Source organism: Anser cygnoides, chromosome 13 (genome assembly GCF_040182565.1).
Source record: "Anser cygnoides isolate HZ-2024a breed goose chromosome 13, Taihu_goose_T2T_genome, whole genome shotgun sequence".
In the NCBI taxonomy this organism is placed as follows: Eukaryota; Metazoa; Chordata; class Aves; order Anseriformes; family Anatidae; genus Anser; species Anser cygnoides.
This window is the reverse complement of record NC_089885.1, coordinates 15476500-15489167: the sequence shown is the minus strand read 5'-3', so window position 1 is coordinate 15489167 and position 12668 is coordinate 15476500. Positions and strand designations below refer to the sequence as shown.

At 44.0% G+C, this 12668-nt stretch overlaps 1 protein-coding gene across 5 annotated transcripts in view; it reads right to left on the bottom strand.

Moving 5' to 3' along the window:
* PCDH19 (protocadherin 19) overlaps positions 1-12668 on the bottom strand; it is a 175970-nt gene that overhangs the window by 58657 nt on the left and 104645 nt on the right. Inside the window, exon 6 of one of the 5 annotated variants that reach the window (XM_048077359.2) lies at positions 137-396. The exons of 1 other annotated variant lie outside the window; for it this stretch is intronic. In XM_048077359.2, coding sequence (XP_047933316.2) covers positions 316-396 — 81 coding nt within the window. In that variant the 3' untranslated portion in view covers positions 137-315. Of the gene's footprint in view, positions 1-136; positions 397-579; positions 1480-2973; positions 5130-12668 lie in introns of those variants that run through there. 3 more of the 5 variants (XM_048077369.2, XM_067005022.1, XM_048077355.2) reach the window with 3 other exon arrangements.

Below are 12668 nucleotides of genomic sequence, written 5' to 3'. Positions count from 1 at the left end.
AATGTTAATTACTGTCACGGATAGATATGTCTGTGTTCAGCTTCCTTCATGGACTCCTGCACTTTGTCTGCTAAACAGAAGAGCCCAACAAAAAGAAGGTTTGTTCCTCAGACAGAGACTTACAGATCACGATCAAATCACACCTTACTTTTCCTTTTAGGGTACTGAATTATAATAGTAACACATTATAATAGTAATATTTACCAAATGTTCCATGTCCTGCTTTCAAGCATATGGTTCTTCTCCGAGTCTTGCCAAACTCCATTCAGTGGATTGTGCACCAAGGCGGGGATGCCAGCGCTGAGCTCGGTCTTCTCATTTCCTCTCCTCTGTGCAAATCCTAATGGCTCCCCAGCAAAAAAGGGGCTGAGTCTCCATTAACCTTGATAGGCACTCCTGCAGTGCAAATAATAATGCTCGTGGTTATCACAGAGCTTGCTGCCTAGGGAGAAACTTTTCTTCTCTGACACCTGTGAGCAATCTGGAGCCATTAGCCATTTCACTCCAATACTAATGATGCTCCCCTCAGTCATTATCTCTTGCTTTTTTTTGTTGTTGTTTTTTCTATATGAAACCATACAGTAAAGCTGAATCTAACAAGTCATTAAAACCCCAAAGAAGCTCTGACTGACTTGATCCCAATTGTTCCTTATGTCTGACAAGATTCTCCCTATTGAGCATTTGACTTGCATTTTATGTTGCCTCATTAAACTGTGCTAGACTTTAATCAAGGTCAAATGGGGGCAAATTTGTGTTTCCAGAATCCAAATAGCTTTTGCCAGGCTGCTGATCTGCAACTTGCATTGTTTCATGGGCTCTCCCCATGGATCAGCCCTGCTGATTTCCTTGACATGCCACATGAGAGCATGACCTGTGCCCCATGGGGCCAGGGGAAAAACTAGGACCCATGACGGTTTATACTGCATTAAATTCTCATTGAAATCCTTCCCCAGTGCCTCTGAAGTGAAATGCCCAGACAAGGAGTTCAGCGAAGAAAGAACTCCGTATCACAGCATGAATAAAACATGTTCTAATTTTATCAACACCTAGAAACCCAGTCCTTAAAAATCTGAGGTATTTTTTTTTCTTTATAAGGTATATGATGAACAGCCGATTACATTTTTGATGTCTTTTAATGATCATAATTAACTATGATCCATCATTGTAATTTCATCACTAAATCAAGGTAGATCACCATAACAGTCATGATAAATCATGCTCTTTGCACAACTATTCCTGGGGATGAACCAGAAAATGAAGTTAGTTAGAGGACTTCAGAACCTCTCTGCTCCATCAGCAGGATACATAGCGGTGAGTGCGTTCCAGCTGTGCAGACATGACATCTTATGCAGAGACACCACTCATCTTCCCTCAGGTTCATGGGTTTGTTTGACTCATGTCAAGAGCTCTGCCTCTGGTCTTCCTTTCCTACATCCAAGGAAATCAATTCTTGGTCACCCACTCTTTGTATTTTACTTCCTGAAATAAAGGGATCCATGTTTCTAATTTATAGGGTGGCGGTATCTAAGAAAAACAGCTCCTTACGTATTCCCTCTGGAAGTCCTCATTTTAAATAGAAAACTATATGGAAATAATATAATAAATATATAAATATATAATAAATATATAATAAATATATAATAAATATAATATTTAATATATAATAAATATAAATATATAATAAATATAATAATATATAATAAATATAATATAATAAATAATAAAACTATATGGAAATAATATAGATAATGTAAATAACTGTCATGCCAACCATGATTAAAGCCAAAGTCCTCACTATCAGAGGTCAGGTAAGATCCCTTGGCACCACCCATGTTTATCAACACAATAAATTAGTCTGTAAGAAAGATCAGGATGGTGCAGTATATCCTCTCAGGGGCTAATAGTGCCCCCATATCAATTCTGATCTCATTGTAAAAATCTTGATACTGCTAGAGAGATGAATTTTCTTTAGACAAATTCAAGTCTAAGGATCTGCACGGTCTTTTCCTGATTTTGTTCTGTAATTTCGGTTCTGTTAAACACTGTTCCACAGTGTTAGACGCCACAGATGGCTGCCTACCCAAGAAATGCGAAGAGAGCTCTTGGGACTATAAAAAGCAAAAATCTTGCACAAGTTTCCCAGCCCAAAAATTGAGGAAATAAGCTCTGAAGTATCCTGATGACTGCTCAAGGACTCTCTGGAGTTAAAAAAAAAAAAAAAAAAAAAGTGTCATGCAAATGTACAATGTTGACTTTGACGTGTAGTTTTGTATGATCGAGTTCACCAACCACAGCTCTCAGCAGCTCATACAAAAGACGTAAAAGATGCATCGTCAAACAAATGGGGAAAATGAGTTTTACCAGTGTGAAACAAGGTTGCACAGGGTTTCACTAGCAGGACTTCTCTCTGTCCACTAGGCAGTTTCTTCCTAAAGACCATGAAGAGAAGAGATCAAGGTCCCTTGAGAGGACAGTGAAGACAGCAAAATTCCCTCATCATGGTCCAAATGAGTAGTACTGTAAAGGTGATACATCACAGCTAGATTCCCCAGTCTCCAGCAAGCTAGCAGAGGGCTCCCATCACTCTTGTTCTCCTTTCTCACATTCATTTTAATCATGTCTCTGTCATTTTCAGGTTTGGGTACAGCACAGTCAGCTCAACCTGCCTTTGGCTCCGTGTCAAGGGTGTCATATTATCCATCTGTGTTACAATGGTAATGCTTGATAGCCAGGAAGGTCATTTCATCTCTAATAATTCCACCCAAAGGGGATATGAAGGTAGAATGATTACTGAGTCATATACCTTCTTGCAGAATACCTCATCCTCTTTGTTGCTAGATTATTTAAATGATAAATGGAAATTGGCCAAGAGAAAATCACTTAGAAATGAATTGTGGTCATAAGCCATAGGAAACACATTAGGTTTCCAGAAAGACAAAATAAAAATCATCAAAGCTGACTTTTTTTTCCTAGATACAACTGAAAATATCTGGTTAAAATATTTTAGCTTTACCACCTGTTGTTAGGGAGGGGGATAACATGAGGCATGGTACTGGTTCTGCAGAGGTCCATCACTGCATGAATGGCCCAATAAACTGCAACATCCTGTTAAAATCTGAACCTGGTACTCTGATGATCTAGAAAGAGACCATGTGTACAGCGAGGCTTATAAGCCAGAGGCACTCACGTGCCAGTGTTGGACTGTGCCAGGTGAAAAGGAAGCAGAGATGCTCGAAAAAACTAGGAAATGAGATCTGAGCTCTTTCCAACGCAGAATGACAATACTGTAATTCTAAAAAAAAAAAATTATTATAATTTTTCTTCACACTGTCATCTAAGTTTTGCTTTTGTTACTGCCTTTGTTCATGTTCTTTGAAATACAACTAACTGCCGCTCGCAATCATCTCTCTGCACAGTCAGCTGGGAGACGTGAGCAGGGGAGTGCCGGTGAGCACTGCGAGGTTCATCTCCTAACGTGCCACTGCACAGCCAAGTAGCCCTGGGCTACCCAGCCCAGCTTTCCAAAGCTGTCCTAGATTTCCTGATTGCAAAATGAAGATTGTAGTAATACTGCTGTGGCTCTACGATGCTTAATTAACATTTGGAAAGGTTTCTGCACGGTATATGCACTGTCAAAATGCCAATGCCTTTTCCATGTTGCTTACAAGATAAGAAAATGACAGCAGGTAGGCTGTGGTCGTGCTGGCTGGTCCTCACTGGTACCGCATACATGCTCGTCTGTCTGTTCATGCCCATCTACTGTCTCTTGACTAATGTTTAAATCATAAGCTCTTTAATGCAAAGGCATTTCTTGCTCAGGATCAGTACAATGTCTAGCAGTGTGGGATCCTGGTTCGTGGCTAAACCTCAGAGGCATTGCAGGAGTACAAATATTAACAATGTAAATGGTTGCTCTAATTTGTGGCACTGGTTTAGTTTGTGGGCATGTACTGAAATCCACCTGCTTCCCCCTCCCCCTGTGTTTCTTCTTTATTGACAGCTTAATCACCTTTACGTCTGCTGCTTATCTTGGAGGATTTTCTATGAATTGCATTCACCTTCTTCCACTGTGACAATATCTACACTTTGCTAATTAACCGCCTGGTGGACGTGGTTACAAACCACAATAAATATTTTCTGTACCAGAGTATAATCACAATGCTGTCACTTGACACTAGGGTTTTCACATCTTTTGATGTGTTGGTTTTTTTTTTTCCTTTTCTTTTAGTGTTAAGACTCCTCTAGCTGTCTCACTGCAAATGCAAACAGATGTTTCACATCTTATGACTCAATGACCCATTCCACACACCTAAAACAATAAAACTTCAGGCACTGATGTTTTTATCAAATGAAAAGTCCATCTACTCCTCTCAGCCTAGTACAAAAGATGAAAAAATAAAGGTTAGCCTAGGGGAGCTTAGTCTCCAAAACCACTGAATCCTTGGAGACTACCAACAATATTAGTAATTACTGCTCAAAGCAAAGCTGAGTTGGCATGGAGACCACCAAGAGCTGGGTCTTTAAAAGATCAGCTTCTATTCAACACATATATTAAGTGCTGTATTAAGCACCTACTGAACCCCAGAAAAAAATGTAATCACAGAATTATTTCTAAGTGGACTTTTTAGTTTTTCATAAGTCAAGAAAGGGGGTCATGAATAGAAAGGGCAAAAATCATCATAGAGAAACATTTACCTCAGCCTCTCCGGGTGCCATTAATCACCCTTTCCGCAGAGCCTTGTACAAAAGCCATTAAAATTTAAGATAGGAGAAATCACAGCTACTCCTACAGCTACAGCTATTGCTGCTGCTACTACTCTTAATTAGGGTCTGAGAGCAGTTAAACATTTAAATATGATAAGACTTAGAGGTGAGCTGGCTTGCCAAATGGAGAAAGTAAATGTTGTCAGACGGGATCAGGGAGAGGACCCCGGGCAGCAAGACAAGGGGCAGAGGGGCACGGGGTGCGCTTCTCCGGGACCGGGGCTCCTCCTCGTAGGTGAAACCAAAGCTGGACTCTGGCTCAAGTGGCAAACACGGGCCCGGACACGAATGGTGATTCCGAAAAGGCTTTTCCGCTTGGGTGCCCTGAGGCATGTCTCAGTGGAGATGGTGTTTGTGAGGGCCACCTAGTGCAGGAAAGCAAGGAGATGTTGAACAAAACCGTGGAGATCCTTCCCTTGGGAAAAGACCCAGGACAAGAGCGAAACAAAATGAAGAATAAGAGCCATCACCTCCAAATTTTCAGGTCTAGGAATTCAGGGCTGGCAAAGCTGTGAATGATGAAGGTTGTTGTGCACAGTCGCTGAGGCACGAACACCTCAATATAGCTTGTGCTCGGAAGCGGCACTGAGCATTATCCGGGAAGTTAGTGTCGTATTGTATAATCCACATTTGCTTTATGATGACACAGTGTCTTCCCTGCTGGATATTTTACCTTTCAAGCAGTAAGACAATAAACTACAGTGCCTGACAAGAAATGTTTTCATTGCCATTGTTTTAGAAACACATGTTTTCTCATTCACTATCAGCACTGCCTAAATCAAAAGAGGTGACTTTCACAATAAATCAGATAAGAGCAGCTCAGAACTGATACCTGCCAACATGTTTTCTCCCTTAATGGTGCTCTGGAGGCAGACTGAGAAGCTTTTTCCCCAAAGCATCCTAGAGGATGTGCGTGATGTGGATGAGCCCGACTGTGGCACTGTGGTGCTCCCCAGCCTGGCGTAGGTGCTCAGCACCCCTCGTGCTGTGATGGACAATACCACATAAAACAGAGCAGTACAACATGCATGCAGAGAAATTTACCACTTCTGATCCCCAAAACGTGCACTGCTCAACAGCCCTCTTAAAGGCCATTGTGAGCCTACTGCCCCAGCACAGCCACTGGCAAGTAGGCTTTTGCCCTAGAGATACACATGGGTTTTGTGTTGTGGTTGTTGTTTTTTTTTTGCCTGACAAACAAGGGATGTAGATGCTTAATAAAAATCCATTGCTGCTATTTTGATGCTCACAATTAAGATCTAAGGACTCCCTTCCCTTCCTGGCAGTGGTGGCTCTACCTTGGGGTACGCAGGTTGAGATAAACATAAATGACCAGCAGAATCGTCAACTTCAAGCATCTAAGCAGCTGCTTGCCCAGCTGGGGATGAGGACAGGTTGTCTCTGCAGCTGTGAGCCTGCCCTGCACACCTGCACTCTGCATCCACTGCTAAATAGTAACCCTGCATGGTTGTTTGTGAGGTTTCTGGGAGGATGAAAGAAGAGTAAATGAAGGAGCTGCACACTGCTGTTCCTCATCTGAGTCTGCTGCAGCTGGCAAAGCACCACGCTGAAGCAAAGCACTCGTAAGGATGCCTGAGAGGAGCAGGTGGGCGGTGATCAGAGTTATTTCTCCTCTTGCCCCAGGTGAATTTTTTCCTGTGCTAAAACGTTTCCTATATGCAGGCAGACAACTTACTCTACCCTTACACTACCCTTGTTTCCCCCACATGCAGTGGATCCGGCTTCTCCCCTTGAAGCGGTAGGTTTGTACAGTCGCCTCAGTTCCACAACCCCCAGGGACCGATGCTGTCATTTCTTCCAATTCTCCCTTACCAGGGAGCCCTGTGAGACCTGCCAGGCTGGCAGCCATGTGGCCAGAGCCCAGGCACCTTTACCACTGCCACTGTGCACCAGGGATGCGTGGGGTGTCCTTTCCAACCACAGCCCACATCAACTGACCACACTGTCCAAAACCTGCCCGGGAGCAGGCAGAAACTCCATCGTGCACACTGGTGAGACGCAAGGAGCAGCTCAGGCCAGAGCCTGTGCTAACTCTGGAAAAGACACATCTCATGACACACTCAAAACCTGGTTCCCACCCGTGTGGTGCAGACTCAAGCTTTCACAGGGAGAACTGCAAATGTCTGCTTGAATCGTGAACTCCAGAGAGCAAGAGCTCAGATGCTTGTGTTCAGGGCCACGTGGGAAAGGCACGTGCAGGTCAGCGAGCCTAAAGCTATCTTGTCCCTGCAGGAAAAGCACCCCCTGACCTCATATGATCATTCTCTTCTTCTCCTCTCACTGTGCTGCTGGTTGTGAAGGCACCCTACCCAGATGCCAGCTTCCACTTAGAGCCTCTACAGACTCTTATCCACAGCATGTCTGAATTTTAAAAGTTCTGCATAATGTCTCCTTGCGTTTCATATTCAGCTACACAACTGGAGCTGTTGTCTGCATTCTCATTACCTTTAGGCCTCAATTAATATAACATCTTCCCTGATCTTGAGAAATTAAAGCTCATGGCAAACACAGCTCCCCAAATCAGTATCTTGCCTGACCATGCCACACCACTTTGTACAGCCTCCCCATAGCCCTGATCCCTGCTGCATCAAACAAAACACGTACATCTCTGCACGTGTTCTCCATACAACTGATCAGCACTCCCAAAATGATCCTCACTTTTTTAGTCCAACAGCATCCTGTTCCACAGGAAATATTTTCTTATTTTCTCCCATTACCCTTCATGATTATACAGAGTCTTTACAAGCATTCACTATGTTGTTCTTCCCAAACTCTTCCTTAAGATGCTACTTTCTGCTACAAAAAATAGGCATTGATTAGACTGCTGACATGTTGCAAACAGCATCTAAAAAGCCATCTAGCATGTCCAGACCACTGTCTCATTACCCTCTAATTTCCCTTCTCATTGTCTGCATTTATGTTTCTCTCTCAAGTTTTGGAAGGTGGAGCAAATCATTTTGCACAATAACAAGGGCTTCATCATCCTGGCTCACAAGTAGAACCTGTGGCTTATACTGTGGTGGTAATAGGGAAATTGCTCCCTCCGCCTCCAGGCACACAGTTTCCCAAGTGGTGCAGGGTTGGCTTCTCCCCAGATGTCTTCAGCTGACTTCTCCTCCTGTGCCAGCCACTTCTCCCTGTTTCTTGTCCAGTGCCCACTCTCCATTCCAGCCTTCTTCCCTTCCAGTTCTCACCTGTCCCAAATTTATTTTTTTTGGTCTCTCTGACGTTTTTGTCCATCTCTCTTTCCAGCATTCAACCCCCTTGCTTCCTGCACTCGCAGCCCAAGGAAGCACCACTTATTTATACCAGCTCCTGCTCTCCTGTCCTGCTTTGCCTCCCTACTGCATTCCCACTTCCCTGTGCTCTCCTGTATCCCTCTCCTGTCTTTCTACTGATGGCCCACACCACTCCCTCTCTGCTCATCTCTTGAAACACAGGCACATCTCACACAGATGGAAATCAAAATATATGAAAATAGAAGGTTGGGGGGTGGAAGGGGAGTGCAGGACAAGACCCATGCCTTGTCTCGTCCAGCACACTTCCACTGGCACCAGCTGTTCCAGACAAGAGTATTAAAATCCCCCTGATGAACAGCCTTAGGATTCAAACTCCTCCAACAGGAACACTTAACTGTAATCCCTAATAGTTACAGATCATTCTGTGTCTTAAGGCAGGAAGTTTTATATGTCTATGTTAAATCATTATCATTCAAGAAAAGGATATCTTATTAGCATGCACAGATGTGGGAAGTACAGCAAGACTTATTACTAGCCCAGATCATGATTTAATGCAAGGAGAGGGACAAGGGTCTATATCATTCCTGCTGTGCTGTGATAGAGCAGAGGGTACAAAATCCCATCTCTGGAGGAAAGGCATATAAACAATTTTTTGTGTGCGCTAAGTGACCAAATGCCATCCTGGTGACTTGTTTCAGGACAATGTTCAGTCCTTAAGGTTGTCTCAGATGGCATAGCCTAACCCACATAGCCCTGGTACCAGCAACAGGACACAATGACTACCTCAAATTCACTTTGGTTTCTGCTGAACCCCTGACTTCACCATCCCACCTGACTGCAACGCATGGGAAATGGCAGCTGACAGCTGAATTTGCTGCCACTGAGAGCTGGCTCCTCTCGCTGTGTCGTGCACTGCTGGAAAGCATCCCACAGGCCACAGCCACGCTGCCTTGGCCAGGGAGCCCTGCTGTAATTTGGGCTTTGCTGAGATCCTAGGCTGAGCTTCCAGGTTGCAGAAATCTTAAGCCCATGTGTTTTGGAGCTCATTAAAAAAAGGCTTTGCACAGCTCTAATTTTCATTTCAACATTTTCTTTACACCTCCAGGCTTACTAGCAAGCTGTACCAGCAGAGACTTTAATTTGTTTACAGAAACAAAACAAAAAAATCAAAATTAAACATATGAATTCAATTGCTGAAAAACACCCTGTTACTAAAGGTTCAGATGTAACGACACCATCATTTAGAATAGCCTCATGTGGGTGTGTGCCTACTGAGAGCTGCGAGAGGAAAATAAACCACATTAAAACACAATTCCTCTAGCTGTTTCTGAGACAATCAAAACCTTACAATAGGCGTTTTTCAGGAGGAAGGATTCTACCTCAATAATATCTATAGATTGGATAGTCCCAAATGGCTCATGGGGAATTTTTATTCCAACCTAAAGATGGAAATAATCTTTATGTATACCTGTGTGCACATAGTCCTTACCACTGGAATAGCTGACTCCCTGAAAACGTCCTTGTACAGCCTGTGTAAAACTGGAAATTTAGAATGTGAGGCAGAGATTAAGACACCGGCATTATTCACACCAGCCATTTGTAAGCACCCTATTTAGCTGGTTTCATTAGCAGGCTGTCCTACAATCATCTCCCAGGACAAAGATGCTCCTCTAAGAGCCTCCTTGTTTAGGTGCTAGAAAGTACTCTGAAGGACCACTGCTGTGGGAATAAGGGGGAGCCAGTTGATGTAGTGTGGGGAACCTCAGGGTGCTTATGGCAATGCTTCTTACCAAAGAGCTTTAAAGAGACTAAGGAGTAGTGGCACAAAAGAAAATAACTTCTCTTGAAATAACAAGTGTTCAATAGAAACAGAACTTAAAAAAAAAGAACAACAACAAAAAAAAAGATAAATGGTCAGTACTTGGAGTGGAGGAGGTTATCTACAGGGATCTGCACTGCTCAGTACAGCCCAATGTATTTGTATTTGAAATGGGAAAGAGGGAGAACCTGGCAAAGCTTGTTAATAATGTAAGACCTGACTGGGAAGAGCTGCAGAAGGATCTTGTGGTGATGAATGACTGAGTGGTAAAAAGGCAGGTGACTTTCAGTGCTGATGAATGCCGTGGGGAAATACAACCTCGCTCTGTACTCACGGCAGGGGGCTCTAACCAAGCTATCACTGCTCAGGAAGGGCATGCTGGAGTTACTGGAGTCATTCTCTGAAAATATCAGTGCAGTGCTCATCAGCAAACGAAAAAGCAAATCAAATGCCAGGAATTATTAGGAAAAGAAGATAAATAGAGAACAGCATTGCCCAGAATGTTGCAGAGCACCCACATTTGGAATTCATGCATTATTTTGGCCTGCTTGCTACTGGAGGCAATGACTTTCACCTAATCACCCGGCAGACCTCGGTCAGCCTGCCGCAGTAATGTCTGCACTGACCGGGAGGTCTGCAAGTGAAGAGCTAAGTATTAGGATGATTATGCCCTGAGAACAAATCCTAAATACCCAGCACATCTAGTATCTTCCGTCTGATCCAGCCAGAGCTGCTATGATGGCCTTCCATTAAGAAGATGCTGGGAGACCCTGATAGTATTCTCAGACAATCTCTGTGCAGTTCTCAGACAGATCTGCTCACGGGGGCTCAGCTCACCAGTGCACATGACTCATTCCCAGAGCGTTAGGAAGCATGAAGCAGAAAAACATCCATAAAGGATTAGATCACAATCCCAGTGACAGCACTGGTGATTACTAAGGGGGGGAGGAAAAAGGGTTTGTGTTAAAGACTTTTCCTAGGATGAGTAATTTGCAGCATTTAAAACTCTTTGAAGACTAAGTCCCTGTTAGAAGATACTCTTGCCCAGAAAAAGACAACCTTTGGCCGGTATTATATGATACAGCTATGTGGCCATCTGGATTTTGCCTTCAATCATTTTCATTGATTCAGAGGCATTTTGAAATGCTTAAGTTACTACATCGGATTTAAATTTCAGATCAATGTTGTCTTTGCAGAACTGCTCTGTCTTGAAACACAGTGGAGCACACCCCACGCAGCGGCAGCAAGGGGCCGTGCCAGACCCACGCTGGAGCTGGCACTTCTCCGACTCCAGCAGTTATCGACTGCTTCCTCTCAGGGCTTGTTGTGTTCATTCTGCTTGCAGTCCTCAAGGTCTCAGATGTCCTGGATGGCACAAGGCATCTGTACATTCATTTTTTTCTACTGGAGACGGTTTCAGTCATCGTCTTCTTGGCAATTTATTAAGTAGGGTCAAACAGTCTTAGGGTTCCTTGGGTGGGTCTGTGGGTGGTTTGCATCCATGCCCCCATTCAGCTCGGTGCACCAGGGGCAGACCCCACACCATGGTTGCTCTCCACATCACCTGAACCACTGCATGTTGCAGGATCAGCCTGGCCTTGACTGCTCTGCTCCTCCTCATCCCAGGATCTCTGCACGAGGCCAGCCCAGCTTTAGAGCGCACAGCAGAAAGCTGCCAGGTATGCTGCTGGGAACTGTCCTCTTGCGCTCAAATGTAGTCAGCCCCAGGCTCTTGCTAAATTATCCATTTCTTGCAGTTACGGTGAAGTTCTCGGTCAGCCCCCTGACGGATCACCCTGCTTGGCCTGGCCTCCCAGCCTGGGGGCTTCCTTCTTCCACCCCACGCCAAGCCTTCGGGGCACGCTTGGCTGCAGATTTCTGTTGAGGCTCACTCCTTCTCCTCTGCTCCTGTCCACTGCTTTGCAGGAAGCCCCTACAGAAGGGATATTAGCTCAATCCCCTGGTGCCTCTTTTCCAACGCTTATGCGGGGAATGATGCTAATTACTATGTTACATCCTGCAGCTTGAAAGGAATTCACAATGAGGCTGACAGAATTGGACTGAACGCTGCGTAAGAAAGTGAAATTTGACTGTCAGCAGGGCTGTGAAGACGCTATAGGACATAATTTAGCCAAATGCACCTGCCACACTGGGTTCTTTGCCCCACAGTAAAGGAAATTAAGATTTAGTGGTAAGCTGTATCCTTACACTGGTAGCAAAAAATACAGCTCCTCCTGGCTGTAAGGGGCTGTTGAGGCTGAACCATAAAGGCTTCTGTTAAATTACACATGGACAGGTCTCAACCGGGATTATATCTTTCCTTCTATACTCTGTACAAAAGAGAGACTCTCTTACAAAGCCAGAATAGGAAGAAACGCTTCCTCCTTTCAAGTTGCACACAGTCACTAAAGCTTTGTTGTTCCCTTAAATACCTAACATCAAAAATTTTGAAATCAGAAGCATTATCATTTCCCAAAGCTCTCAGGGCTGTTCTACAGGGGTAAATTGCTGGCTGAAGCATAGAAAGCCAGCAAACCTCAAACCCATTTTAGGAGATTCTTCTTCTTTTCCTGCAGCCTTGTAATGTGCATTTAGGGATTAGTATCCAGGGCACCTATCATGGAAGTCTTTAAACAGGATCAATAGAAGGAGAAATGTATAATCAATACATCGATGAGAACAACTTGACCTTTCCACAAGAACTGCAGGGACAAGGAAGCATTCAAAGAAAGTTTTTGCAAGTTTTCAGAGAACAAATCTCAAATTTGCAGAAAGTTCTCAGCTATATACAGGTCGGGATGGCAGAGCAGACATCAAACAACTGC